Source organism: Podarcis gaigeae, assembly GCF_964106915.1.
Source record: "Podarcis gaigeae genome assembly, chromosome: 12".
Lineage (NCBI taxonomy): Eukaryota > Metazoa > Chordata > Lepidosauria > Squamata > Lacertidae > Podarcis > Podarcis gaigeae.
This window is the reverse complement of record NC_139688.1, coordinates 2,906,086-2,932,723: the sequence shown is the minus strand read 5'-3', so window position 1 is coordinate 2,932,723 and position 26,638 is coordinate 2,906,086. Positions and strand designations below refer to the sequence as shown.

Here is a 26,638-nt window from a genome sequence, read left to right as displayed (position 1 = left end):
TTGAAGCCGATGGGTATTTGTGGATGCAGACTCATTGACATTCATCCTTGGAAGCCCATTTGGCAAATGTTGACAAGCCGCAGCCAGATATTGGATAGTGACATCACAGGGACTCCGTAGCCAACAGCAACAGCTGAGGGGGGCGCACCTCGTTTTTAATTAAAATTAAAAATAGATTAAATAAATTGATTAAATAAATTAAAAATAGATTAAATAAATTGATTAAATAAATTAAAAATAGATTAAATAAATTGATTAAATAAATTAAAAATAGATTAAATAAATTGATTAAATAAATATATTAAAAATAAAAATGGCTGCTGAGGTGCCTCAACAACAAGTTGTATGCAATTTTTATTAAATAAATAGGAACAGAAGAGCTCTCGCCCGCAATTCAGGAGAAACCTCTGTGGGGCGGAGAAAGAGAGAGCGTCCCATAGCCAGCCACGCCATCAGGGGCCTGCTCGGCACTTCAACTCCCAGCATCCTCTCTACGGCGTGGCCGGCGGCAACGCATGACGGGAGTTGTAGTACCTCGGAATCCGGCGGTTTCCCGCCCAAAAAAACCGCCACCCGGGGACTGAGGAGGGAGGGAAGGGGTGGCCGTTCGTTCCTCCCGCCTGCCGGCGGCGCTGCGCTGAGGGGAAGCGGAAGCTGCCGCCTGCCGGTCTCGCACACTCCGTCTCCTCGGCTTCCCGCTGGGTAGGCGCTTGCGGCTGCAGTGCGCCTGCGCAGTTGGGCCTCCGCCGCTCCCCCCCCCCCCACGCCCGCTGCCTCCGAGCGCCGTTCGCCTTGTCCGTCTCTCTCTCTCTCCGGAGCCATGGCTGGGGGGGCGCCAGGTGTCCAGGTGAGGCTCGGGGCGGGGGGGGGCAGGGGCGGGAGGAGCGACACACCTGACGCGCGAGGCCTTGTGGGAAGCAGGGGGCAGGAGGAAGACCCAGCCCCCCCCGGCAGATTCTCCTTGTTTTACCTCAGAAATCTCGGGGGGGGGTCGGGTCGCCCCACCCGCTTTGTTCATCTCCCTCCCCACCCCCCAAGTCCCTCAAGGCCCCCCCCTCGGGCCTCAGGGAAAGGAGGGAAACCCCCGCGGAAGCGAGGAAGGACCCTCCCCATTGGTTTATTGAATTTATATAGCGCCCTATATCTCTTTTTTAATAAATAATCTTTATTGAATTTTACATTTTTATCATTTTTTATTGAGATAGCCGGAGGTTTCAGGGCGGTTCGCAGAATAAAATAGTAATAGTAGTAGTAGTAGTAGTAGTGATAATAATAATAATAATAATAATAATAATAATAATAATAATAATAATAATTTTGGCTGGGTTACCCCATCCGCTCAGTCATCAAAAACTTCCCTAAACAGGGCTGCCTTCAGATGTCCTCTAAATGTCAGAATATCAAAAATAGAAAGCCACAATATATATATAATCAAAATATAAACAATAACACCCCACCCCCCAAAAAAACTTATTTTAAAAGGGCATTTCAGTGTCTAGTCAGTGAGCTCTCCATGCCCACAAGCGGAAGAGGCGAAGGTCCTGTTCTCTCAGTGGGGGGAGGGGAGACAACTCCAGAATTCCTTAATAGTCCCAGATTCTGGAAAGGAAAGGAAAATCACAGGTCTAGGATGCTATTTATTTGTTTATTTGTTTTTATGAGGTGGGGTGGGTAGCACCAGACTCTCCACATGTCCCTGTTTTCCAGGGCCAGTCCCTGGCATTCCTATTATCAAATGTTGGAGGGTAGGGGGTAGGCATCATGTGGCGGGATAAATTATTCCCTCCACCTGTCCAGCATTTTTATGCCACCTGGTTGCAAATGTCCATCTGGGTGGTTCACAAGGTAAAAAGCACACCCCTGCTACCAGTTTAATAATAATAATAATAATAATAATAATAATAATAATAATAATAATAATAATAATAATATATTATTTGCACCCTGCCCATCTGGCTGGGTTTCCCCAGCCACTCTGGACGGCTTCCAACAAAGATTAAAAATACATTAAAATGTCACACATTAAAAACTTCCCTTCAGATGTCTTCTAAATGTCAGGTTGTTGTTTATCTCTTTGACATCTGATGGGAGGGCGTTCCACAGGGCGGGCGCCACCACCAAGAAGGCCCTCTGCCTGGTTCCCTGTAGCTTGCACTCACCAAGTGATTCCTCTGGTGCTGATAGGCAGCAAATGGGTCAGATACAGTTGTTGGCCAGGGATGTACTTCCCTGCAGGGGTCCTGGAAGCAGTTGACTTGGAACCCTGTCTAAATGCACTATTTTTGATATTTCGGTGAATCTCTCAAAATGCAAGCCAGCTTGTTAAAATTTGCATGTCCTGAATGAAAAAAGTGTATCGTTCTGATACTATGGGAAGCACGCTGAGATGAGCAAGTACCGTATTTTCCGCTCTATAAGACGCACCAGACCACAAGACGCACCTAGTTTTTAGAGGAGGAAAACAAGAAAAAAAATATTCTGAATCTCCAAAGCCAGAACAGCAAGAGGAATCGCTATGCAGTGAAAGGAGCAATCCCTCTTGCTGTTCTGGCTTCTGGGATAGCTGCGCAGCCTGCATTCGCTCCATAAGACGCACACACATTTCCCCTTACTTTTTAGGAGGGAAAAAGTGAGTCTTATAGAGCAAAAAATACGGTATTTCTTAATGGGTGATGCAATTTGGACTGATCAAGGGCAGAAACGCTTGCTCCGCTGACTTGCTTCTGTGTGAGCTGATCACAGACAAAGAATACAGGGAGAGTCAGATCATATGTCCATCGAGCTCAGTATTGTTTGCAATGACTGGAATTGGCTCTCCCAAGATTTCAGACAGGTTTCTCCTCTAGCCTTAACGGGAGATGCCAGGAATCTTTTGCATGCAAAACAGATTCTCTGCCACCGAGCTATGGCCTTTCCCCAGCACTCCTTTAACTCCCCCTCCCCACATCCAAATGAGGGACACGGGTGGCACTGTGGGTTAAACCACAGAGCCTAGGACTTGCTGATCAGAAGGTTGGCGGTTCGGGGTGAGCTCCCATTGCTCGGTCCCTGCTCCTGCCCACCTAGCAGTTCGAAAGCACGTCAAAGGGCAAGTAGATAAATAGGTATCACTCCGGCGGGAAGGTAAACATTGTTTCCGTGCACTGCTCTGGTTCGCCAGAAGCGGCTTAGTCATGCTGGCCACATGACCCGGAAGCTGTACGCTGGCTCCCTCGGCCAATAAAGTGAGATTGATGAGCACCGCAACCCCAGAGTCGGCCACGACTGGACCTAATGGTCAGGGGTCCCTTTCCCTTTACCCCACATCCAATAAGAACCACGGAAAAAGACTCTGACAGAGTTCTTCTCTTTCATTGCTTCACTTGCTGTCCTCACAAAAGTGAGGACAAAGACAAATGCAGTTAAAGGTCACAAAGGGAGAAGCTTCTCTTGTGACTCATGCAGTAGCAACGATGATTAAATTGCATTTTGTCTCTTGTCTCATGTTGGCTAAAGTCCATAATAAAGGTGGGGGCAGAGCAGTAACCCAGCTTGATTCCTCCTCAGACTGCCAGTTGTATGTATCGATACCCAACCATTCACTGGGTTTGTTCAGTACTTGCAAAATTACCACTTAGATGGCAGTATTTTTGCGCCCATTTTGCCCAAGCATACGTTGCTGCCTCTGACATTTCAGAAGGAGAGAATGGGGTGGGAGGTGGGAAGGATTTTTCTGAAACGCAAGATGGCCACTGACTTTGGCTTTCTGTCTCCGCAAAGCAGGCTATGGAGTGCGATGCGGAGCCAAGGTCCCTGCTGCCTTTCCAGTCCCTTGTGAACCTCAAGCAAGCCACTACGCGGGAGATGCAGGTGCAAACGTCCGAGGCTTCCATGTGGGCGGCGGTGGCGGCCATCCAGGCCATCGACAAAACGGTTGACAACCACACCATGCGCTTGCTCCGCTTGGAGGGCAGGATGGGCTCGGCAGAGAAGAAGCTGGGAGCCTGTCAAAAGACCTCAACCGAAATGGAGAACCATCTGGAGAGTAAGTGGGCTGCGCTGGGGACCTTAACTGAGGAGTACAGGCAGCTCCAGAAGAGACTGGAGAATGTGGAGAATCTGCTGAAGAATCGGAACTTCTGGATCCTGAGATTCCCCCCTGGTGTGAAGGGAGAAACGCCCAAGGTTAGGAGTATTATTTATATCATTTATTAAATTTGTTTGCTGCCCTTCATCCATTGATCTCAGGGCAGTTCACAACATAAAATGACAATATAAAAAACACAAAATGCAATCAGCCAAAGGCTTGGTTGGCACCTAAAGGTGTACAGTCATACCTCGGTTTGAAGTAGCTTTGGGATGAATATTTTCGGGATTTCGCCGCTCGCGCGTGCGCAGACACTCAAAATGACGTCATGCGCGGAAGCGGACACAGGTTGCGTTCGCTTCAGGATGTGAACGGGGCTCTGGAACGGATCCCGTTCGCATCCAGAGGTACCACTGTATAATGAAGGCTTTGATGCAAGTACAAAACATTCTGCTACCAGAGCTAGCAAACATTATTCATGTTTACTGCAAGTAATTATGCAAATTACTCCAGTGCTATAGATTCAAACAATACTATTTGGACTGCCAGGAATAACTTGGAGTCATGAAAACTATTTTAAAACTCAACTATGAAACCTCCCTGTAGTCATTTGAAGTCTATCCAGAATTCTCCATAGCTCGTTTCAGACTTTTAGCAGATGGCTTCCTCACCTTTTTTTCAGCCACGAGGACTAGAAATGCAGTGAAAGCATTGGTTTTCAAGCGATCAGTAAGCATGCTGTTTTTTGTACTGAATGCATGGCTCTGTGATTCACAGTGCACTATTAATGCCCCCAAAATTCTTCCTGGCTGCTTCCATGGGCTTTCTGTGGGAGTGCTAGAGGTTCTTCCTTTTCCTTGGGGACAGCACCAAACAGAAAGTTGCTTTCACAGTGTTCCCCACATCTGTATTCCTGGATAATAGACATGCTTTGCAGATGTTTTAGCTCTCCTTGGCAGTTCACACTGTTTTCAGTGGGGCTGCAGGATGCTGAGAACTTTTGGAAACAAATTTATTTTATCTCAGTGGCCAGAATGTGTGGCCTTGAAAACAGGATGCTTTTGTCCGCTTCAGTCAAAACAATAGTGCTGTTAGCACATAAAACTAAGCTCAGTGTGAACAAGTACGTGTGCCGGTTCACAGAAAGAAAACTGACTGCTTCGTTCCTCCATGTTTTGGCTTCATGTTACATCCAAACCTGGGCTTGTGGTTTATCACCCACAGACAGATCACAAGTGGTAAGCAAAGAACAAACCTTAGCTACAACAAATCATGAGCTCAGGTTCATATGTAATACCAGGCCAAACCGTGACTTAGTTCCCAGTAGCAGGGGAAGCGGCTGTGATTTTCACTCTGTGCACTGATACACCTGCTCATTCATGTTTGGCTAAGTGTTATGTGTGCACCAGCCTCTCTTTATGTAGAAAGTGACTCTTCCAACACCATCTAGTAACATTTCTTGCCTACCCGTTAGGCCGACTGGGTTGGGAGTCAAGAGGGTGCTGAGCTTTAACTTCTGTTGTTCCAGGTTCCAGTGACCTTCGATGACCTCTCAGTCCATTTCAACGAGAAGGAATGGGGAGACCTGGACGGGTTGCAGAAAGAGTTGTACAAGACAGTCATGAAAAGCAACTACGAGATGCTGGTCTCGCTGGGTGAGATTTAAGAAACCCTGAGTTGGTATATAATGGGATGCAGGCTCAAAGTTCTACTTGTTTGGGTGATCATTATCAGTATCTTGAGAGCTAATGTGGTTTAGTGAATAAGAGAGGCCTCTCCTCTTTCATTATCTGTAACGTGTGTGTATTAAAAAAGAAACAAAATAAGAGCATTTGTTGTCATGGAAGAGTGTGTTCAAGCCCCTGCTCAGGCAGAGAACTTGCCACTGGACCCCTTTTTTAGTTTCTGAGCCATTGCCATGGGTTCATAACTCCAAAGAGAGTTTATAGGCCATGCTGTCCAACCCTTTGCTTGGTTCAGGAAAGCCACAGCTGGAGCAAATCAGCTGGCGAGAACCTGGAAGTGGAAGAGCAACTGGGCTGCATGGCATCAAGTCACAGCAGCATTGCACTGGTATCCAACATATCCTAAGCCAACTCAGCTTCTAGTTTTTGGTGGATCACATGCACTCTTGGCAAATGAAGCAAGGAGGAAGCCAGTGGAGTCATTGGTGGGTGGGGGGAGACAGAGACATCTGCCCCATCCGACACTCCCCTCCCTTCCGCCAGCATGGCAGATAAGGGATTTGGACTGCAGCGAAGCCTATTAGAAAGTCTGTAGCTTCCTTCCCCAACCTGCTAGACTTCTGATGTTTCGGACTGGAATTCCTGTCGGCTCCGGCCAGCATGACCAGTAGTCAAGGATAATAGGAATTGTAGTCCCAGACATCTGGTGGTCACCAAGTGGGGATGGATAGCTCATGGGCAGCAGCCATATTTTGGCTAGTTTTGCACCTTGAAACACACCCATTCTTGATCGTGGGAGCTGTTTGATGTTCAGCTCTAGGGAGGTTGCAGCTTAGGAGTAGACCGCACACTTTGCATTTGGCGGAGGGGACTCCAGTTAGTTCATCTTACAGATATTTTTTAATGGATCTCTGGTAGCAGAGCTGTGAAAGGTTTCTTCTGCCTGAAACCTTGGACAACTGCTGCTTGTCAGAATAGATGATACTGGGCTAGATAGACTGGTGGTCTGACTCTGGATAACACAGCTCTTTCTGTCAAAGCCAGGGCTTGTTTACTTGCAAGCTTTCACAATTCTCTGTCTCTTTTGTTAATGAATGGCATATAATGACCTCCTCTTTTCCCATTCATCGATTGAACAGACTATGCCGTCGCCAAGCCAGAGATCCTGACTCGGATTGAGCAGGGAGAAGAGTTGTGTGAGAAAGGACTTGGAGATTCAGAAGGCAGTGGTGTCCCTGAACAACTTGACGCAGGTGCGTTAATAGGCCTCCGAAGCACAGAGCAGAGAGTCCTTTTGCTGCCTCATCATAACAGAGATGTTATCTTGCAATTTCTTTTGACCTTTGCCACTGGCTGGGTTGGCAGCATTTGGATATGACTTGCAAGTGAAGCCTGTAGCCCAGTGTGGGTGAGATCCAGCTCCTCAGCCCCACTCCTTTGCCTCAAAGGATATTGGTGGGAGCTTTTCCCCTGGTATGACACCAGGAAAGAAGAAAGTTGAGGGCAGGAAATGCTGTCTGAGTAATCCTTGTTGTGTATGGACATTGTGTAATTCCTGTTTTACTGGATTCGAGTGATGGTTTTATTCTGAGAACATAAAGTGCCTCTTTTCGGCTATGAAGTGGAATATAACTAATCTAAATGAATAAATAAATTCATGGGGACATTGGGCTGGATGCCCCTCGCTTGCACTTTAGCTGTACTCAAATTATGGAAATGAATCCACATGTTAAATCCACCTGTTTAAGTTTAAGGTGTTTGTTTACTTAGAGGGCTTGAGGAGCAGAAGTGATATTTGTGTTGCAAAAGGCGCACCTTTTCCAGCACATTGATTATTTTCTTTTTGCCTTATATGCTTCATGCCTGTAGTGCTTTTGCAACAACCTTCATACTTGGCAAAAACGTGTTTCTTTCCTGTTTCAAATATTAATTTTTGTATCGGAAGAAGTGACCTTGTATGCCCATGATGTTGTGTTTGTCCTCGTTCACCTTTTGCAGCAGTGTGTATAATCTCTCCTGCCCGTTGTTGGTTCTGGATGATACCTTTTTAATTGCAGAAAGTTCTTGCATCCAGATTGGAAAGCCATCTTATTCCACCAGGCAATTTGTACATGCAAGACTGCTTGGAGAGCCTGGCCATTTTCAGAATGTGACATGGGCTCTGTTACGGTGCAGGGATGGTTAGAAAATGAAGACATCTTACATGGGAACCTGGTTAGGAAAGTGATTGGAATGTATTGGGTTGTGTAATGAAACACTGAGAGTTTAAACCTCAGGTTTGTGACCAGCAGGTTGTTGTGTGCGCATGGTTTTCAGTGTTCATCAGCTGATGCACAGCAACCTCTTCTCTCTCCCACTCAGACTGCCCCGCTGCTCCAGTCGATGTTTCTTTGTGGCTTAAACAAGAGGTGGAGGAATCCCAGAATGGGGAGGCTAAGCTTCCTGAGGAGACGAGCAATGGCTGCCACATGGGTGAGTATTTAACTGCATTGTGGTTTCTGCTTAGCTTTTAGGCTGCCAAGCAAGAAAGCAGGCCCTTGACGAGGGCTCCCCTCTTCCCAGCAGGTTCTCTTTCATTATAAAGCCAGGATTATGAGGGAGCTGCTTACACAACTGGCAGCCTGCCATATTCATTTAGTCCTTTGCGGGTAGCTTTGGAGGCACAAGGCATATTTTTCGGGTGGGGCTTCAAAGGTTTCTCTCCTTCCTCACCTCCACCACAACCCCATGTCACCTTTGCTGTTTTAACTGGCTGGTTTTATGGGTTGTGTTGGACTTCACTGTGCCCTTTAGCATTGCCCCTTGAAACTCTTTCTTCCAAACCATCCATCCTTTTCTTTGCTCCTTCACCTCCTTCCTCTGACCTCTTTCACACTCTTCCCACTGACCTACCCTGGCTGCAAAGCCCTCCTTTTTCTGTCCCCCCTCTTGCCACACATGCGCTTCCTCCTGCTGCCTGTGGCTCTGGATGAGTTTTCTCCTTGATGGAGAAAAGCAGCGCCCTGTGACCTCCTCTCTCCTATGCGCAGGTTCTCCCATGGATATAGTAGAGTCATCCTCATGGATTAAAGAGGAAGTGGAAGAGGTGCGCTTTGCTCCTGAGGATGGCCAGGAAAGAGACCTCGGCCACAAAGGCAGCCTGGGTGAGTCCTGTCTTCAATCTCCCTTGGAACCAATTATGCTTGTCTTGTTAGGAATGCATTGAATGCGTAAATCCTCATGAAGACATTGCAAGTGGGTGTAAAGAAGCTGATTTAAATTTGTAGTGACGGCTCTAATATAACTGTTTCAGCAAACCTTCAAAGACTTGCAGTCCTTATTCTTAGACATGCAAATTTTCCATCCCTGGCCATGTACCACCTTTCTTTTTCTTTTTCTTTTTGTTTGTTAACAACGTCCAAAAGCACCTGCCAGACTGCAGATTTCCCCCTGCAGTTTGGCTAGTTATTCTCCTGCCAAGATTCCCTCATAAAGATATTTCTCCTCTGAACGTTGTGGAAAGAGTAGAACGGGACAGCCTTGGTTGCAAATTTCCTTCTTCCTCGACAGAATATCAAACTGTCACGGTGGACGAAGAGCACATGGCGGAACCCCAGGAAGGCATGTGTGCGCAGGAGCCGTTGTTCCTTGGTGAAGGGCCTAGCACTGGTGAGTAGCAGGACAAAGGTTTTTTTTGGCTCTTGAGAGCGTTGGTCCTTAGATTCCCCCTTGGGTGGGGCTGGTAACAGCAAACCTTCTGGCCCAGCCGGTGTGCTCTGTCTTCCCACTGTACTAACTGCAGTGTTCTGTCTCACCACCAAACTGGCACATAGTTTGAAGCAGGAAAGCTGCATTCCTAAGCAAATTAAGGGGGAAGATGTACCAGAGAGCAGGATTGTGATTGGGGGGGGGGGGCTTCTGATATGATGAGCAACGGCTTGCGGAGCCTCAGGGCTGGAAGGCGATCAGCCCCTTGAAACAACTCCACATGTTCTCACCTTATGGTAGCTTCTTCCTGCTTAAGGGTACTAGGGCTTTGGGTGCCTTCTCACAAAACCATTTTTCATTTTAAAGGTCTGGATGCTCTTTCTCTCGTGTCTTTAAAATGCACAGCCGTGAGGGGAATCGGGGGATCAAACTTGCACTCACACACATTTATTGCAGCAGGAAACAGACTGAATGTGTACTTGATGGAGAGAGACCTCTATGACTCCCTTAAGATTTAGTGTCCACAAGGCCTGGGGTCGCTCAGCAGCGTTTTAGAAGTTAGAAAATAACTAATGAGGAGAATGAACATCCTTGCACACAGTGGTAGAAAGGCTGCTCCTGGGGAAATGCAGTATAAAGTTTGTGGGGAGTTAACTTTCATCCTCCTTATGACAGCTGAGTCATTTTAGACTTGCTCCAGAGTTCTGAGTCTTAATTGTATCTGCTGCATTTCAGAACGTTTTAAGATGCGACAAATATTTGCTCAGATTAGTTAACAGTGTTGGGAGACTTTCAGGAACCTCTTAATGGTATTCATGGCATTCTTTCCTTGACCCCTCCTAACCAGGTGTAACTCCAAAGCTATTTTTCAAGCTGCCACCACCTATTCCTGCTCAAGACTAAATTCTGGTGTGTCTGGGGTTTTTGTTTTTTTAAACAAAGAAGTATACATGGGAACAGAGGGCAGTCCTGCTTTAAATTTCTAATAGTCCTAATACAGTGGTGCCTCGCAAGACGAAATTAATTCGTTCCGCAAGTCTTTTCGTCTTGCGAGTTTTTCGCCTTGCGAAGCACGGTTTCCCATAGGAATGCATTGAAAATCAATCAATGCGTTCCTATGGAAACCGCCTTCAGACCAGGTTTGGGGACAGTCTGTCCCCCGACCTCTTCTGAAGGCCGACGGGGGGGGGCGAAAGTCTTTGCTTCCCCCCCCCTTCCCGGGACAGGCGGAAGCCTTCGCTGCCGCCCGCCAGCATTTTAAAAACCCCGGGACAGCGGAGGACTTCTCCGCTGTCCGGGGCGATCTTAAAATGCTGGCGGGCGGCAGTGCTGCCGCCCGCCAGCATTTTAAAATCCCCCAGGAAGGCAGGCAGGGGGGACAAAGACTTTTGCCCCCCACCCGCCTTCAGAAGAGGTCCAGAGGGCTCTCCAAGCTGCGGATAGCAGCCTGCTGCCCCGCGCGAGGGGCAGACATTCGCAGCTTGGGGAACCCTGCAGGACTTCCCCGCAGGGCTCTCCAAGCGGCGAATGTCGGCCCCGCGCGAGGGGCGCTCTGCTTAAGAGCGCCCCTCGCGCGGGGCAGCAGGCTGCGCACCTTCCCCTCTGTTCCCGGACCTGTCCTGAAGGCTTGCGGTGGGAGGAGGGCTTTCCTCCCCACCGCCAACATTCAGAATGCTGTTAATGTTGGCGGTGGGGAGGAAAAACCCTCCTCCCACCGCAAGCCCCGGGAACAGAGGAGAAGCCCTTCGCGCCTTGTCCTCTGTTCCCGGACCTCCCACCGCAAGCCTTAGGACAGGTCCGGGAACAGAGGAGAAGGCGCGCTGCGCTTCCCCACTGTCCCCGGAGATTTCCCTATGGGCTTTCGTCTTGCGAAGCAAGCCCATAGGGAAATTCGTCTTGCGAAGCCGCTAAAAAATCGGAAAACCCTTTCGTCTTGCGGGTTTTTCGTTTAGCGAGGCATTCGTCTTGCGGGGCACCACTGTAGATTCCAATTGAGCCACACACTTCAAATGCCTCACGGGATCTAAGAAGTAGTTGGGAGGAGAAGTAACTGGCAAATAGTCACCTGTGCAGTTGATTTGCACAGCAGTCAATGCCAGTTTGGTGTGGTTAGAGTGTTGGGCTAAGACCTGGGAGACCTGGCTTCTAGCCCCCTCTCAGCTATGAAGCTCACTTGGCAACCTTGGGCCCAGGTACTGCCTCTTAGGCTTACCTACCTCACAGGGTTGTTGTGAGGAAAAATGGGGAGCGGGAGAGGCAAAATCATGCATGCCACGTTGAGCTGCTTGGAGGAAAGGTGGAATATAAATAGGGTAACATAAAAAGAATAAATATGTCAATCCTTAAAATTAGTTCCAACAAAAGCAGCTCACTACGGCCAGGATCCAAATAGACAGTGCTCATGCCAGGGAGAGTAAGAATTTTCCCTGCTAAAGAGAGAAGCCACTAATCAATTTGAAAAGCCGCTTCTCTCTCTTGTGCCCAAGATAGTAAGAGAGGCTGCTTTCCTCACATGCAGATCTTGGGCACACACGCTTTTTGTTTGCTGGTTTCTGCTAAGCAACTAACTTCAGCTTTGTGTATACTCTGCTAAGAAGTGGAACCTCCTTAGGCCCTTTGCTCTCTTCCCCAGTTGCTATTTGGCAGGGATTTGCGGCATAGTGTCTTCTGGGAACGGCAGAGGGGATTGGTTGGGACAGAGCCCTTCTAGTCAAAGTGCGAGCAATGAAGCGATGCTTCTTCTAGAGCAGAAGAGGCAATTGCCGTGGAAGGTTGGAGAGCCTGGCTGCTGTGGTGGCATGCTAGCAGATCCCAACACTTCCTGGTCGGGCCAGGATCACCAAGGAAATCTCACACTGCTCATTCAGTCCCTGAGAACCAGAATCCCATTGGACGTAAAGAGTGACAAAGCCCTTGCAGATCTTGCTGAAGCCCCTGGCTGCCAGAGGAACCGAAGCTTTTGCAGCGAGCTAGGCTGAGTTTTGCTTGCAACAAATGGTCCAGAAGCGGACGCCACCTGAAGATGTCTCCCGCGGGAAAGGCCACGGTTCAGAATGGTGCATCTTTAACATTTCCCTCGGAGGGAAACGTAACTGCTGACATTTCAAGAACTTGAAAGAAGCCTAAATGTCACCGCTCTCTGCTGGATGCGCTTGGGAGGCGCTTGGCTCTGGGAAGAAGAACTGTGCAAGCAAGTTGTATAATGTGGAGCCTGGCATCGAAATGTCTCTGCTTTTGTGTTGGGAAGCCAAAGTGGGAGCTACCAAGGGAATCCATTGAAGCAAGAGATCAGTTGTTTGCTACCAGTCCCCTCCCGATGAATTTTTCTGCGTTACTGAGCGCCCCAACTTGGTAGCTGTTCAGCACGGCTTCGTGTGTCGGGAGACTCCACCAAACTGTTGCAGCAGGCAGGAGTCTCTTGGAATGCTGCCTTGAAAGCCGCCTGCCGAAAACTGCCTGAAAACTGGAGGAAGGCACCAGAGGAGAGGCAGCAGCCCAAGACCCAGCAGCTCTCCTAGGTTCCCAGGGCCAGCCCAGTTTGCCCAGTGGGTCAAGGAGGCCTGGGAAAGTGTCTCTGCGGACATGGCAACCGACAGCCCAGTCATTTATTGCAACAGCGGATTCAGACACGGTCACTGCTGTTGCCAGGAGGTGGAGCGGGGGAGGGGACTCCTTGTTTGGCCTGCATCCTAGATAATGGAGGGACTAAGGGGAAGGATGCTGAGAAAGTCGGCTTCAAATGAATGCCACTGAGGGTTCCTTCTCCTGAAGCAAAGGCATCTTTAGGCTTCAAAAACCGGTTCAGGTTTAATAAAGCCCTTAAATTATTGTTAAATGCCTGAATGCATTCTAGTTCATTTCCCACGTGTAGTTCTCCCGCTTATGACCCAGGTAATAAATTAAAACAACAATAATAGCAAATAATGGTAAATGTATTGACTTGCTGTGGTGAAAAATCCAGTGCTTATAATAGCGCTATTGACCTGCCTTTTTAAAAAAAAGTTATTTTCAAGAGGCTCCATTGTCTCCCAAGGCAGCTTGTTTCATTTCTAAAGTCAAAAGTGTTCTGTTGCTTCTGTGAAATGTCTGCAGGTCATTTGCTTGCTGGAGCCATTGGCAGGTACCACATCCCAGTTGTACTTCATTGCTCCTGCTCTCCAGCTTGTGGTATGTGCTGTGCTCTGGCTAGTGCAGTTTAATCTGGTGTGGGTGTGGAGGGGCCGTGGAGGTTGATTTGTAGTTTGTTTCCTCCTAGACTGGGTTACATGGCCCAGTAGTAACACCTTCCCTGATCTTACTGGTACACGTTGAACAATTAGCAAGGTGCCCGCTGTAATGATTCCCGCCCCCAATATAGTCCATGGATATCTATTAGTACAGTGGTACCTCGGGTTAAGTACTTAATGCGTTCCGGAGGCCCATTCTTAACCTGAAACTGTTCTTAACCTGAAGCACCACTTTAGCTAATGGGGCCTCCCGCTGCTGCCGTGCTGCCAGAGCACAATTTCTGTTCTCATCCTGAAGAAAAATTCTTAACCCGAGGTAATATTTCTGGGTTATCGGAGTCTGTAACCTGAAGCGTATGTAACCCGAGGTACCACTGTATTGTATTTAAGGCTTAAAAATGTGTCATAGTCTAGGTTGGTAATAGAATAAAGCTGTGACCTTTGGATTCTCAAACTTCTACTTTCTCTGTGTTCTCCCCTCTCGCCACACTTTTAGAAATAATTGTCATGTGTGAGTAGGATGATAGCGTTGGGACAGCATTAGACTGGGATCAAGGAAGAAGGCGCTATAATACAATGCCAAAAGTTAGGGAAACAGGGCAGAGAGGGGAAAAAACTTAATTCCACCTGTGAATGAGGTGGTACAGCGCGGTTCATTTAAGGGAGACATCAGCAGAAAGCTGGGAGGGGTTTGCAAATTTGGAAGCAGGGAAGGGTGGGGTGAGATTTAGGTACTGAAGCAGAGGTGGGAAGTTTGGCAGGGGCATACAGGGAGAATAGGCCGAATATGGATAGTTTTCCTGCAAGGACAGAGGGGATCCTGTGTGGGTTTTCACCACCCATTTCTTCACTGCCAGGAAGTTAAAACTCTTAAGAGGTTCATTCAAGTTTCCTGGACAAAGCCCTCCCAATTTCACTGCCTTCCACCACTACTGCAAAACATTTTTCTGGCAGCTCCTAAGGTGTGGCATTTTATAACAGAAATGTCATTTCCTTTGTTCCTCTGCTCCTCTGCCTTTCCGATTCCTTCGGAGACCCACCTCCCTTGTTCCATCAGAGGGAGGGGGGAGGACCCACACATCAGCAAGCAGCGGAGGGGGCAAGGGAACTTTGCACAGACTCCTCAGGAGTCCTCAGGGACCCAGGCAGCCTGTGAAGAGGAACCTCAGGGAGTGAATATCTTTGACGTAATGGGCCATGATAGAGATAACCACACAGAGAGAAAGAGAGAGTTTTTATAAGGCAGTGTCTGCAAGCATTGGAATGGGAAACTTCCTTCTTTCATAGTTTGCAGCAGGCCCAGGATCATGGTTGCAGATTTATTCCCTTCACGAAGTGCTTGCCCCTTCTGCTGTAATGTGATTGTAAAAACATATGGGTTGGAAGAGATCTTGTGGGTAATTTCATGAAGGAATCTCATGAATGCATACCTGTTGGGTTTTGGCTACCCATGTGGGTTTTCTGGGACACATTGGTGATGAGGACGCAACAGAAAACCCTGGGTCCCTGTTCACAGATCTGTCCAGGGCAGCCAGCATTTTCTTGCGGAGAGCAAATTCCTGTGTGACGTTTCCACCTTGAATCTGAGGTTGCAAAACTTCAGGCCCCGGTTCTGTGAGCCGCTTTAGTTCTGTGAGTTGGGTGGCCCCTTCGGCCGTCTCTTGCACCTTCAGGAAGTTCCCTGTTCCCAGTCTGGAGGGACAAAAAAACATTGTTTGGGGCCGCAGAGTAAGAGCTTCCTCTTTGCTCAGGTCCAGCCCCCTTTCTGACTTGGGTTGATGCCGCTGGCGACATGGAGCACGTCCTTCGCGAGCAACACCGAGGGCGTTTTTACGAAATGATGGAGGAGATCCTGTCCACCAAGCGAGAGGACAACAACAGTTACATTAACCGCGAAAGATACAGGACTTTGATCGAAGAGGTCAAGGAGGCGAAGAGGCTCCGCAGCAAAAAGGGCAAGCATTACCGCCGGCTCAGGCGCTTCAACGTCCTGAACATCGGCGAGGAAGAGAAGCTGGTGGTGCCCGTCTCCCCTGGGCACACCGAGGTGGTGTACTTCGTCCAGTACGAGGACTTGTTTGACATCCTGCACGCGGCACACATTGCCATCGGCCACGGCGGTCGGACCAGGATGCTGAAGGAGCTCAGTCGTAAGTACAAAAACGTCACTGCTGAGGCTGTAATGACTTACCTGAAACTTTGCGAGCTGTGCCAGAAAAAGCAAGGCGGCCCCAAGAAGGGCTTTGCCGCAAGGCCCGCGTTTCGCAGCGAGAGGGATTCGCATTGTTCGTTTGATATAATTTACATGTAGCAGGACTGGGATGCAAACTCAGAACACTACATCGGGATCCCCTGAGAAAACTGTTCAGCCTGGACCGCTACAACCAGGTTTTTTTCACAATCCCCATTCCATGTTTTCTGCACTGCAGAGAGCTTGTATTTCAAATAACTGAAAAATTGGTGCTTGGGGTGGCGCCGTAATCCTTAACGGGGAGCCACAGACTGTTGAAACACACAAACGGAGACATTTGGAAACAATAAGCTTGGTCAACGGAAGCAAGACGAAGTCTGAAACAGTTTCGTTCAAAGCGTGAGGATTTCATCGCATCACGACGGCATGAAAAGGATTCCTTGCAGAAGCTGCTTTTGGATGGCCCCAAATGGCCTGGCGTCATCAAACTTGATTTCAGATAATTTAAGGGCTTGGAGGTCTGTCAGAACAGGGCGATAGAAATTCAGGCGTGCTGATTTCGGTGCAGGCTGGTATCGCTTCAGCTCACGCCCACAAAATGGAAAGGTCACTGAAACAGCCGTCAGCACATGGAGACCTATGGAGAGACTTTCAGCTAATGTTAAAAAAAAAAAAAAATTTGTAAAAATAAACTCCAGGTAGGCTTCAAGGAAAGTTGTCATGAACAGCAGAACCTTCTGAGCATTACACAAAAAGCAAAAACTCGCAAAGGACCGAGTCTTGGGAGAAGAATTGCAATTCTGAGGCTTATCGGGTTCTAACAGGCTTTATTTAAATAAAATATAAACAAATAACAGGTTTTGTTATTTTAAAAACCAGTTAGAAGGTTCCCAATCCAGCAGTATATACATTTTGTTCAATAATTAAATAACAAAAATGGCCATGCCAATTTGAAAACATTCTGATCTCAGTACTTCTCTGCTCTGCATTGGAGAGTGGGCAGGGAAAACACCTTGACTTGAAAGCGTGGATAACACAGGCCCTCATCCTGTAGTTCATTCTACAGTGTAAAGTTTTCAGAAGAGAACTTCAGCCAGAGTTTGCTTAAAGGACTCCACCAAATATTTTCCTGTTTTGATTTTGGGCTTCCTCCTGTTGCCTTAACCATAATTTTTTATGTGTTTAGCCTGAAGTTAAAATGCCTCTGCACCTCCCTGCATTAGAAACTCATGAGTCCTTTTGCCTAGTAGAGATTCATCAGGGCAGGGCCTGCTTTATAAAGTTCCTGCTCCTCAGTTTGTGAAACAGGCGAGGATGTGAAGTTGGGCTCTCTCAGAAGTGTCCCATGGGAGTTCTGGCCAAACCCTTCAAAACTCACCACCTCCTGGTCTTGAGTCAAGTGCAACTTTCCCACTAAGTCATTGAAGGATTTTTTTAGTTGTATTTATAAATGTTCATACATTGTGTGCGTTGATTTTGTAAATGAAGTATTTATTTGAGTTTTTTATATATGTATATTTTAATATTAATCAATGATCCTGTCTTTTTACCGTTTATTGACTGCTTTGATTTCAAAGAAAGCAAGTTTTTCAATATGCAAGTGAAGCTGAGGCATTCATGGTGCTGCAGCTAAATTGGCCTCCTCTGCAAGGCTGTAACTAAAAATGCTGATGCTCCTGCTTCTAAGAATCCTTGGGGTGGATTCTGTGCCTAGTTCAAGGCCCTTTGAAGCCCTTCCAGGCCTGTACTGATGACTGCACAATCTCAAAAAAATATAATTCTGGGAGGAAGGGCAGTGGCAGGAATCCTGTGTCACTCCCAGTGTCACAAGCCTCTGCCTCTGCTCTAGTAAATAAATGTATTGTCTGCCGATGGTCTTCCTTTGTACTCTGCTTAAGAAGAGTTGTTTGTATGATGACAAAAATAAAGAAATCCCAACGCCCCAAATGACCGTGCTAAAAATGTTATAGTGTAGTAAAATGGTGTTGTTTGCTACTCAATACCAATTAGCTTTGCACCTGCTTGTTTTCTTCACAGTGATGTCAGGTGGAATGTTAAGAGAAATTCTATTAAATTCTCTTGTTTGAAAAATGGCTTGGCATAATTCATTACCAAGATAACTTCTCTGGTTAAGGTTTGAAACCAGAAAGGATAAGAACATAAATTCCACAGTTCAATTATGTGCTGCATGAAGAAATCACTTATTTTTGTATAGCTCATTTGGTAGAGCATGAGACTGTTAATTTCAGGGTTGTGGGTTCGAGTCCCACACTGGGCAAAAAACATTCCTGCCTTGCAGGGAGTTGGACTAGATGATCCTTCTGGTCCCTTCCAACTGTACAGTTCCGTGATTCTGCGATTGTATACAGGGTTGAAAATGTGCTTCATTTATCTTCTCCGCTGACAGTGACAATTGCACGTTTAAAGGTTTAAATTACTAAAAAGTTTAAATTACTAAAAAGTAATTAAGGTTTTTCCACAACTGCTGCCTTTCCCTGGCCTGGCTTGGTAATCGTTAGCACCGTTAACATTTGAGCATTTGGTCCTTCCCACAAGCTTAGTAGTAAATTTACTCTTTTTGATAATGTCATTATCAAACTCCCAGCAATACTTCTGAACATAATAAACTACCGCAAGTGCCATTGTGTTGTTCGGCATAGCCAGTGCAGCTTACATTCTTAGTTCTCATAACCGTTCGCGTTTCAAGCAAAGGCAAGCTGCGGCCAGGCTTTCTCAACCAGTGACTGAGCCCAGAGGGCCATGTGTGTCATCAGCAGCCCCTGTGACATCTCATGATGCTAGAAGGAGCACGGCAGCCGTACTGTGATTCTGAATATTGCTTTTTATAGGTTAGGGGGCACTGGGGATAAGTTTATAGCAGGGGTTCTCAACCTGGTCCCTGCTGCCCACTAGTGGACATTTCAGGATTCTAGGTGGGCGGTAGGGAATTCTATGGCACAAGCTGAATCCTCCTTCCATCGAGCACTGGGGGGCGAAATTTTACCATCAAGTAAGATGCATTAGTGGGTGGTAGGTATAAAAAGGTTGACTACCCCTGGTTTATGGAGTTGAGGAGGCAGTGACCCCCAAAGGTTTGGGAACCACTGTTCTAAATAAAATGAAGGTGTTGGGCTTCAAAATATTAAACCCATGCTTTGTTTTTTTAAAAAATAATATTTATTAAAGTTTCCAGAATGAGAAAGGAAAGATAGAAAAAAAAAGAAAAATACAGTTTACACTTAATTTCATTGACATCTTTCCAGGACTTCCCCCCTCCCCCTCTTGTATTCCATTTCCATTAAAATAATTCCACAAATTCTTACCCCTAATTTTAAAGCCTTATTATAATTATAAATAACCCATTTATTCAAAATTAATTTATCTTATTTAACCATTTCTCCTTGTATTTTTTATATTTCCCTAAGATCGACCCCAATTCCCTTCCACGAATTCCCGTATTTTCATAAAACAAGAAAGAAAAACTAAAAGAAAGAAAGAATATGTAATTTTACAGACTTTGGGTTCCAGATCTCCCCCCCCCTTCCCCGGTCCCGATCCCCAAAGTTCATCCATCTGACTACTGCCAGGCTGGAGAACCCACGTCCATGTCTCAGTTCCACTTTGCCGTCGTTTGATAGCTTTTAATTTTAGAAAGTCCAATCTCGTAGAAACTCTCAGAAAAAAATCATTCTTCTTCCATCCAGACCTCTATGTTTAAGAGTGTAGCTCAAATTCTATTTCTTGATCCTTTTAAAGTCTGGATGTCCCAAATGTTCCAACTTCGAGTTTAGTCCTCAGGTTTCTTTTCCTGTTCTGCTGCAAAAATCTTCTAATTCAGAAACTTCTTGTTCTCCACAGAGGCTTTATTTATTCAGGAACATAAACTTACATCAAGTCCCTTCCTTTCTTCAATAGATAAATCCATTGTCTCCTTTAGTGTAGAGACCTCTGTAGACAAAATAATACTTCATTCTTGCAGCTTTCCCAAGAGATAACGAATCCTGCTCCATTTCATAGTATTTTTCCACTTGCTGCCACTGTTGCAATGTCCCGACCTCCCTCTAGAGGGAATATAGTAACTTAATTTCTTTCCAGATCAGACCCAAAAGTCAAATAACTTGTTACCTTTATTTCCAATAATTTATGTCCAAATTGTAACAAATCTAACAAGCAAAGCCATCGTAACAAAGTTCTCTTTTATTTTCCTGCTTTGACAGCTACTTTGACAGCTGTCAAAGTTTCTGTGTCTCTTCACCAGTCTCTCATAGCGAATCGTTCCCGGTTCCCGGGGGGTTGCATTTTAGTTCCCACAAACCAATCTTCTCCTCCAGCACAATTCTTGTAATTTCCCTTCGTGAAGTTAATTTTTTTCCCAATTAAGCAAGTTCATCTCTCGATCTTAGTTGTCAAATCCTTGCGTTAAGACATCTACAACGGGGGGCGGGGCGGACTTCCTTTTTGCACCTCCCCCGCTCGCTCCAAATTCGTAAATCCAATTTTCCTTTTAAGTCCGATAAATTTACTCACGGGTTGTTCTTTTTAATCCAAATCCAAAATTTCCAAAGAAGTCGTTGCTCTCCGCCGAATGGCATGCGGCTTCGCTAGGCAGGGGAAGCAGTGGACTCATAGCACCACACCCCCCCCTCACCTGCTCCGCAGCCTTTAAAAAGGCTCCTTCGCGGGTCGGGGGGGCGCAGACGGTGCCCGCCGAGTCACCAAGTCCATGGGCATCTCCGCCCATGGTTTTTGAGGGTCCCTGCGTCGCCGGTGCGGCAGGACCCAACCCCTACCCAGCAGGCTCCCTCCGGAGCTCGGAGGGAGTCCGCCATTCGGCGATGGCGCCGACCCAGAAGTCCCTAAACCCATGCTTTGAATTGGCCCCAGAAACAAATGGGCAGGTCATACTACTAGCATGATAGTGGCCTCCCTCTAACAGCTGTTTGTGGTTGGACATTTCTTCCCTTGGTCTAATTTGGTGGCTGTTCCTGAGCCCTCTTCAAAGGCAGCCTTATATATGCAGGCTGGACTTCCAGTTGATATCACCAAAAAGATGGGCTAGCGGGTGGTAGGGGAGACCTCAGCGTCAAAAACAGAATTACTCCTGTATGCCCCTGCTCACAGCTTATTCAGGGCCTGTGTTCCTGTGTCTCGTTTTAAGTCAGTTGAGTAATGGTGAAGAGTTGCCCTCCTCGTGAGTTTATTGGCATGCCGCTTTCCCCTGCTCAAAGAGGCTCTCAGCAACATACAGACTAAAACCCAGCATCGCAAGATGTTGTGTTAACCCTTACAAAGTAGAGCACAATTTGTTGTTGTTGTTTAGTCATTTAGTTGTGTCCCAACTCTTTGTGACCCCCTGGACCAGAGCACACCAGGCACTTCTGTCTTCCAATGCCTCCCGCAGTTTGGTCAAACTCATGTTGGTGCCTTCGAGAACACTGTCCCACCATCTCGTCCTCTGTCGTCCCCTTCTCCTTGGGCCCTCCATCTTTCCCAACATCAGGGTCTTTTCCAGGGAGCCTTCTGTTCTCATGAGGTGGCCAAAGTATTGGCGCCTCAGCTTCACGATCTGTCCTTCCAGGGAGCACTCAGGGCTGATTTCCTTCAGAATGGAGAGGTTTGATCTTCTTGCAGTCCAAACAACAGCAAAACTTGCACTAATGTCAGTAAGACCACCAAAACACTGAAATGCCTTAACAATAGAACCCAAACATCCATATAGGAGTGAAAACAGGGCAGCTTAAGAGTCTGCTGTGGGAGAGAGCTTTTCCTGTGTAACGCCTGGTCCCCTTCTGTTCTTGTTCTTTTCTCTAGCAGAACAAGAAACTTCAGCAGAGACACAGGAAGACGGAAGCCGTCGGAAGCCAGACTTGCTCATTGACCTGTCGGGAAGAACCACCCCTCCCAGCCCTGGGCACAGTCTTGCCTGTGGCGCTGAGCCTGGTGCCCAGCCCCAGCCCACCAAGGAGGAGCCGGAGAACTTTATGCAGGAGCTGTACTCCTACCTGGACTGCGGGAAACGCTTCGGGCACAAGCGGTCTCTGCTGGACCACGAGACGCCCCACCCCTTCCAGTGCCTGGAGTGCCACAAGAGCTTTGGCTGGGAGGACGAGCGCCAGCCAGCCAGCCACCCCCCTGCCACCTGCCCCGAGTGCACCCAGCGCCTGCGCAAGAAGCGCTCCAGCCTGGCGCACGTGGCAGACGCCCAGCCCTTCGCCTGCGCCACCTGCGGCGCCACGTTCAGCCAGTGGTCGATGCAGCTCCTGCACCAGAAGTGCCACGGGCCCCACAGCCACTCCTGCGGCGACTGTGGGGCCGGGGCCGGGTCGGCGCAGGAGCTCCAGCGGCACCGGAGGGCCCACGCCGTGGTGGGCAGGGCCCACTCCTGCCTCAACTGCCCCTGCAGCTTCCTCTCCTCCTCGGAGCTGGCCGCCCACCGCCGGACGCACACCTCCAGCTGGCCGTTCACCTGCAGCTGGTGCCAGAGCACGTTTGCCAGCCGCAAGGTGCTCTCCGAACACCAGGAGCTGCACGTGGCGGCGGCGAGGAAGGTCCTGCCCCACGTCAAGCTCAGCTTCAGCTTCAACTGGCGCGAGTTCCTGGCGGAACAGATGAAGCACTGCCTGCACTCCAGCTGCTCCCCGCGGCAGGCGCTTGCCGAACTACTGCAGAAGAACTCAGAGCTGTGGCCCTACCCATGCGCAGAGTGCGGCACCCACTTCTTCAACCAGTGGGCCCTTGCCAACCACAGGTGCGCTCCCTCCCCGAAGGTCGTGGCAGGGGGTGGCAGCGTGCTTTGGCAGGGGGCGGGCGCGGATCTGCCCCCAGCCGCCTTCCAGTGTCCCTCCTGCGGCCTAGGCTTCCCCCAGGAAGAGTCGCTGGCACAGCACCTGCCCAGACACAGCGGCGAAGGGCGCCCTTTCCAATGCCCCCACTGCAAGAACAGCTACCTGTGCAAGGAGGCTCTGGCCGGCCACGTGCAGAGCCACTTCACCTGGCGGCCGGCCCACTGCTACATCTGCGACCGGGATTTCGCCCAGCCAGAGGAGCTGGTGGAGCACCTCAGCACCCACGTGGTGGAGCATCCCTACAAGTGCGGCCGCTGCCACAAGAGCTTCCTGAGCCCCTTTCTGCTAGGCAAACACTTCCAGCAGGAACATGCTGCCCTGGGTTAGCTGCCCGTCCGCAACCGGTTCGCTCAGCCTGAGCTGCTGGAAAGAGCACCTGCTGTCCCACACTGCCAGGGACCCCTTCCAGGGCGATTGGGCAGAGAGAGGCTGTTCTTGCCGGCACTGCTGGGGGAGTGTGGGAGGAAGTGTGCAGAAGAGGAGTCGTGCCTGGTGCAAACGGGGGAAAAGACAGAAGTGTCTTCTCTAACTGGCTGCAGAAAGGGTTCCCCAAACTGAACGTGGCTGGGAAAGACTTTGCTCAGGTGGAAAGGGCTGCCTGGCTCTCGAAGGGTCTCTGGTTCACCTTCCTCTTCTTCCTCCTCCCTGCTGTGATCCTTCAGTATCGCTCTCAGACTGTCCTGTTGCTGTGGGAGTTGCAATCAGTTAACTGGCAAATCGCCTCCCGCATATAGGTCCCGAGGTCTGCTTTGAGGTCTCTTAACAATCACGTGGTGTGCATTTTATATGCATCCTCAAAACGGGCAAAAGGGTTTTTAAAAGCAGGACGAGAACAACCCAGCATAGGTTTAAAAGCAACACAAAATCAACGGCTAAGGCAGAGAACTTTTCTCCTAGCTTGGAAAGCTTGTTGAAACTCTCATGTTCTCACTTGTTTCCGGAAGGGGCAGGGAGGGGGCTCTTCTGGGGGTTCGGCCCGCGGTGCTGGGGCGTGTTTAAATGTCTGCAGCCACGTGGGTGAGACAGATTGCAGGGTGCTGTTTTATCTAGGGGCGATCCATGGGGTTGACTCCTTTACGGATTGTGGGCCCCTGAGAAAAGTGCGTCCCTCAATGCTCCTGCGATGAGATTCTTCCATTCCATTTGGAATGGTTTTATGTGGTTTGTAGGACTAATGAGTTTAATGTTGTTGTTTTTAAAATGGCATAGTCTGTTGTTGTAACCTGCCCAGGGACCTAATAAATAAATCTTCTAAATAAGTGTAGCGCTTGAAAAGCATCTTGGAGTTGGGTGCATCAGTCCCTGAACGAACAGCGCTGTCTTTCCAGCAAGGCTGTGGCAGTTGCACTCCAGAAACCTGCAGTGTCCTCTTTTTGCGGGACTCTGGAACACAGGTCACCAAGGTGCCGAATATAACACAACAAGCACAAGGGTTGCAGGGCGAGGCAGCTGGAGCGAACACACCCATGCACACACGTTTGCATGGAGGAAAAAAATTGCAGGAAGTTTCAAAAGCAGGGAAGCCTGGCCTTTTCTCTATTTCGGAGCCTGCAAAAGGGTTGCATCACGGCAGCAACAGAAGCATGGGAGATGGGGGAGGTAGCATGCTCTGTTCCCTTCTGAGCAGCCCAGTGCCCTCCGGATTTATTTATTTTTTGGACTACAACTCCCATCAGCCCCTGGCATTGGCTGATGGGAATTGTAGTCAGAAACACCTGGAGGCCATGCTGGCTACCTGACAAAAGGGCAGGTTCAGCTTAAAGAGCTGCGTTTCAGAGATCATTTTACTAGACACCTTTTCATGGAAAGGCTTTTACTCATGCAGTCGTACTGCGACCAGTAAGTTCATTCTCATCACCTTCTTTTCAGGAGCTATAAGGAGCATGAAATTGGGCACGGCCTGATCAAGATTTTTATTTTATTTTAACTTATTGTTTATATACTGCCCTATGCCCACAGGTCTCAAACCCAAGCCTAAGCTTCCACAGTTGCTGCCCGCCATGAAACACCATTGACAGGATGGACAGAAACAGCTGCAGAAAAGTTCCACGCGAGAACATTTCATGCTCTTGCTAACAATGCTATTTTAAATCTGCATTTTCTATGTGACTTCCTTTCGTAATGTTTTCCTTTGAAATGCCTTAAGATTTTTATTTTTTTTAACTTCACTGCGTCAAATGTGCATTCCTTTGTAATACTTTTATTTTGGAACCTTTCAGATAATGTTTCAGTTTCCTGTTAATTAAAGTATGCTTTAGATGTATACTTTATATTTGACTTCCTTCTGTAGTGTTTTCTTCTGGAATGTTTTCTTTGAGGTTTTAATGTATTTTCCCCCCTTAAAAATACAAAGCGGTATAGAAATGAAATAAATAATACGAACAACAACAGAGAAGTCTGCATTTCTTTTTGTGCAGGGACAAACAGAACCCTTTATTACTGTATTCATTCATTGCTTTTTATACAAAAACGTCTCAAAGTAAGAAATAACACGGATAAATTAACAGCCAAGTATAAGAACTAAGAATAAAATGAAATCTCACCGAGTTCAGGCATGAAATGACCCTTCAGAAACACTGGACATTTATTTTTTACTTCTGCCATTTCCCTTCACGTGGAGGAAACTGCACAGATTTGCTTTGGACAATAGAAGTGTCTCTCTGTTGGATTAAAACCAACCAGTTGTGCTGATCCGGCTGTGTGTTAATATCTTTCTTGGCCGAAGCAATGTTTGCAGTGAAAGCTTTAAGGTTTTAAAGACCTCCGCTCCACTCCCCACACACCCAGCCACTTCTAGGCAGAAAATAGTTCTGTCTAACTTGGAAAGCCTGCATTGGTATTGAAGGATAGAAGAAATCCATATTTTTGCCTTGGGCGACACAAGTGGCTCCCTTATGAGGAAATAACGCAGCGCTTGGGACTTTTTAGTTTGGAGGAAAAGATGAGAAAGAGACAACACGATAGAAATTTATAGTTTATAAAATGATTCCTGACAAAGTGGCTACTGAAAAGTCCCTGTCCCCCCTCAATAACTAGAACTCCTGGTCATCCAATGAACTGGAATGTTGGGAGATACAGGAATTATTTTTTAAAAAGAAATTTCTTCAAACAGTGCAGAGTACAGTGGTACCTTGGTTCTCAAACTTAATCTGTTCCGGAAGTCTGTTCCAAAACCAAAGTGTTCCAAAAACAAGACGAGCTTTCCCATAGAAAGTAATGCAAAATGGATTAATCCGTTCCATACTTTTAAAAACAACCCCCAAAACAGCAATTTAACATGAATTTTACTATCTTAACGAGACCATTGATCCATAAAATGAAAGCAATAATCAATGTACTGAACTATAAAATAAATAAGACAGTGTTGTAGATGATGATGATTATTTCTTACCTGCACTGATGATAGTCAATGTTTGGATTGGGGGGCTTTTATCCATTTCCGCAGTCACACAATCAGTAGCTGAACTGGGTTCCCCACAGTCACAAAAACAAATTAACCGAAAAAGCCTTAAAAACAAAAACGCAAAAAAATAGCAAAAACAAAAGCACCAAACTTAATCTGTTCCAGAAGTCTGTTTGACTTCTGAAATGTTCGAAAACCAAGGCGCAGCTTCTGATTGGTGCAGGCGCCCCGGAAACAATAGCCGACAGCCACATTGGACGTTCACCTTCCAAAAAACGTTCAAAAACCGGAACACTTCTGGGTTTTTGGCGTTTGGGAACCAAGGTACCACTGTAGTTAGTTAAAACAAAATTTAAAAATTCCTTCCAGTAGCACCTTGGAGACCAACTAAGTTTGCACACGAAAGCTCATACCAATAACAAACTTAGTTGGTCTGTAAGGTGCTACGGGAAGGAATTTTTAAATTTTGTTTCGACTACGGTAAACCAACATGGCTACCTACCTGTAACTGCAGTTAGTTTTATACCACTCTTCC

General features: G+C 47.5%; 1 protein-coding gene and 1 long non-coding RNA gene across 3 annotated transcripts; both read left to right on the top strand.

The window, feature by feature from the left end:
• Positions 1-692: 692 nt before the first annotated feature.
• On the top strand, positions 693-25,088 carry LOC310827706 (zinc finger protein 783-like). Of its 2 annotated transcripts, none has more exons than XM_083704069.1 (8): positions 693-847; positions 3,763-4,164; positions 5,595-5,721; positions 6,891-7,004; positions 8,113-8,223; positions 8,781-8,894; positions 9,301-9,399; positions 21,667-25,088. In XM_083704069.1, exons 1-8 carry the CDS (start codon positions 821-823, stop codon positions 23,025-23,027), a joined length of 2,355 nt encoding a protein of 784 aa, XP_083560195.1. In that variant the 5' UTR covers positions 693-820; the 3' UTR covers positions 23,028-25,088. The 2 variants fall into 2 exon arrangements, with proteins under 2 accessions (XP_083560195.1, XP_083560196.1); XM_083704070.1 differs by having other exon boundaries at positions 706-847; positions 21,670-25,088.
• LOC310827913 lies at positions 12,677-14,270 on the top strand. The gene is made up of 2 exons (XR_014556554.1): positions 12,677-12,996; positions 13,035-14,270. It is a non-coding gene; the product is annotated as an uncharacterized lncRNA (long non-coding RNA).
• Positions 25,089-26,638: the final 1,550 nt, after the last annotated feature.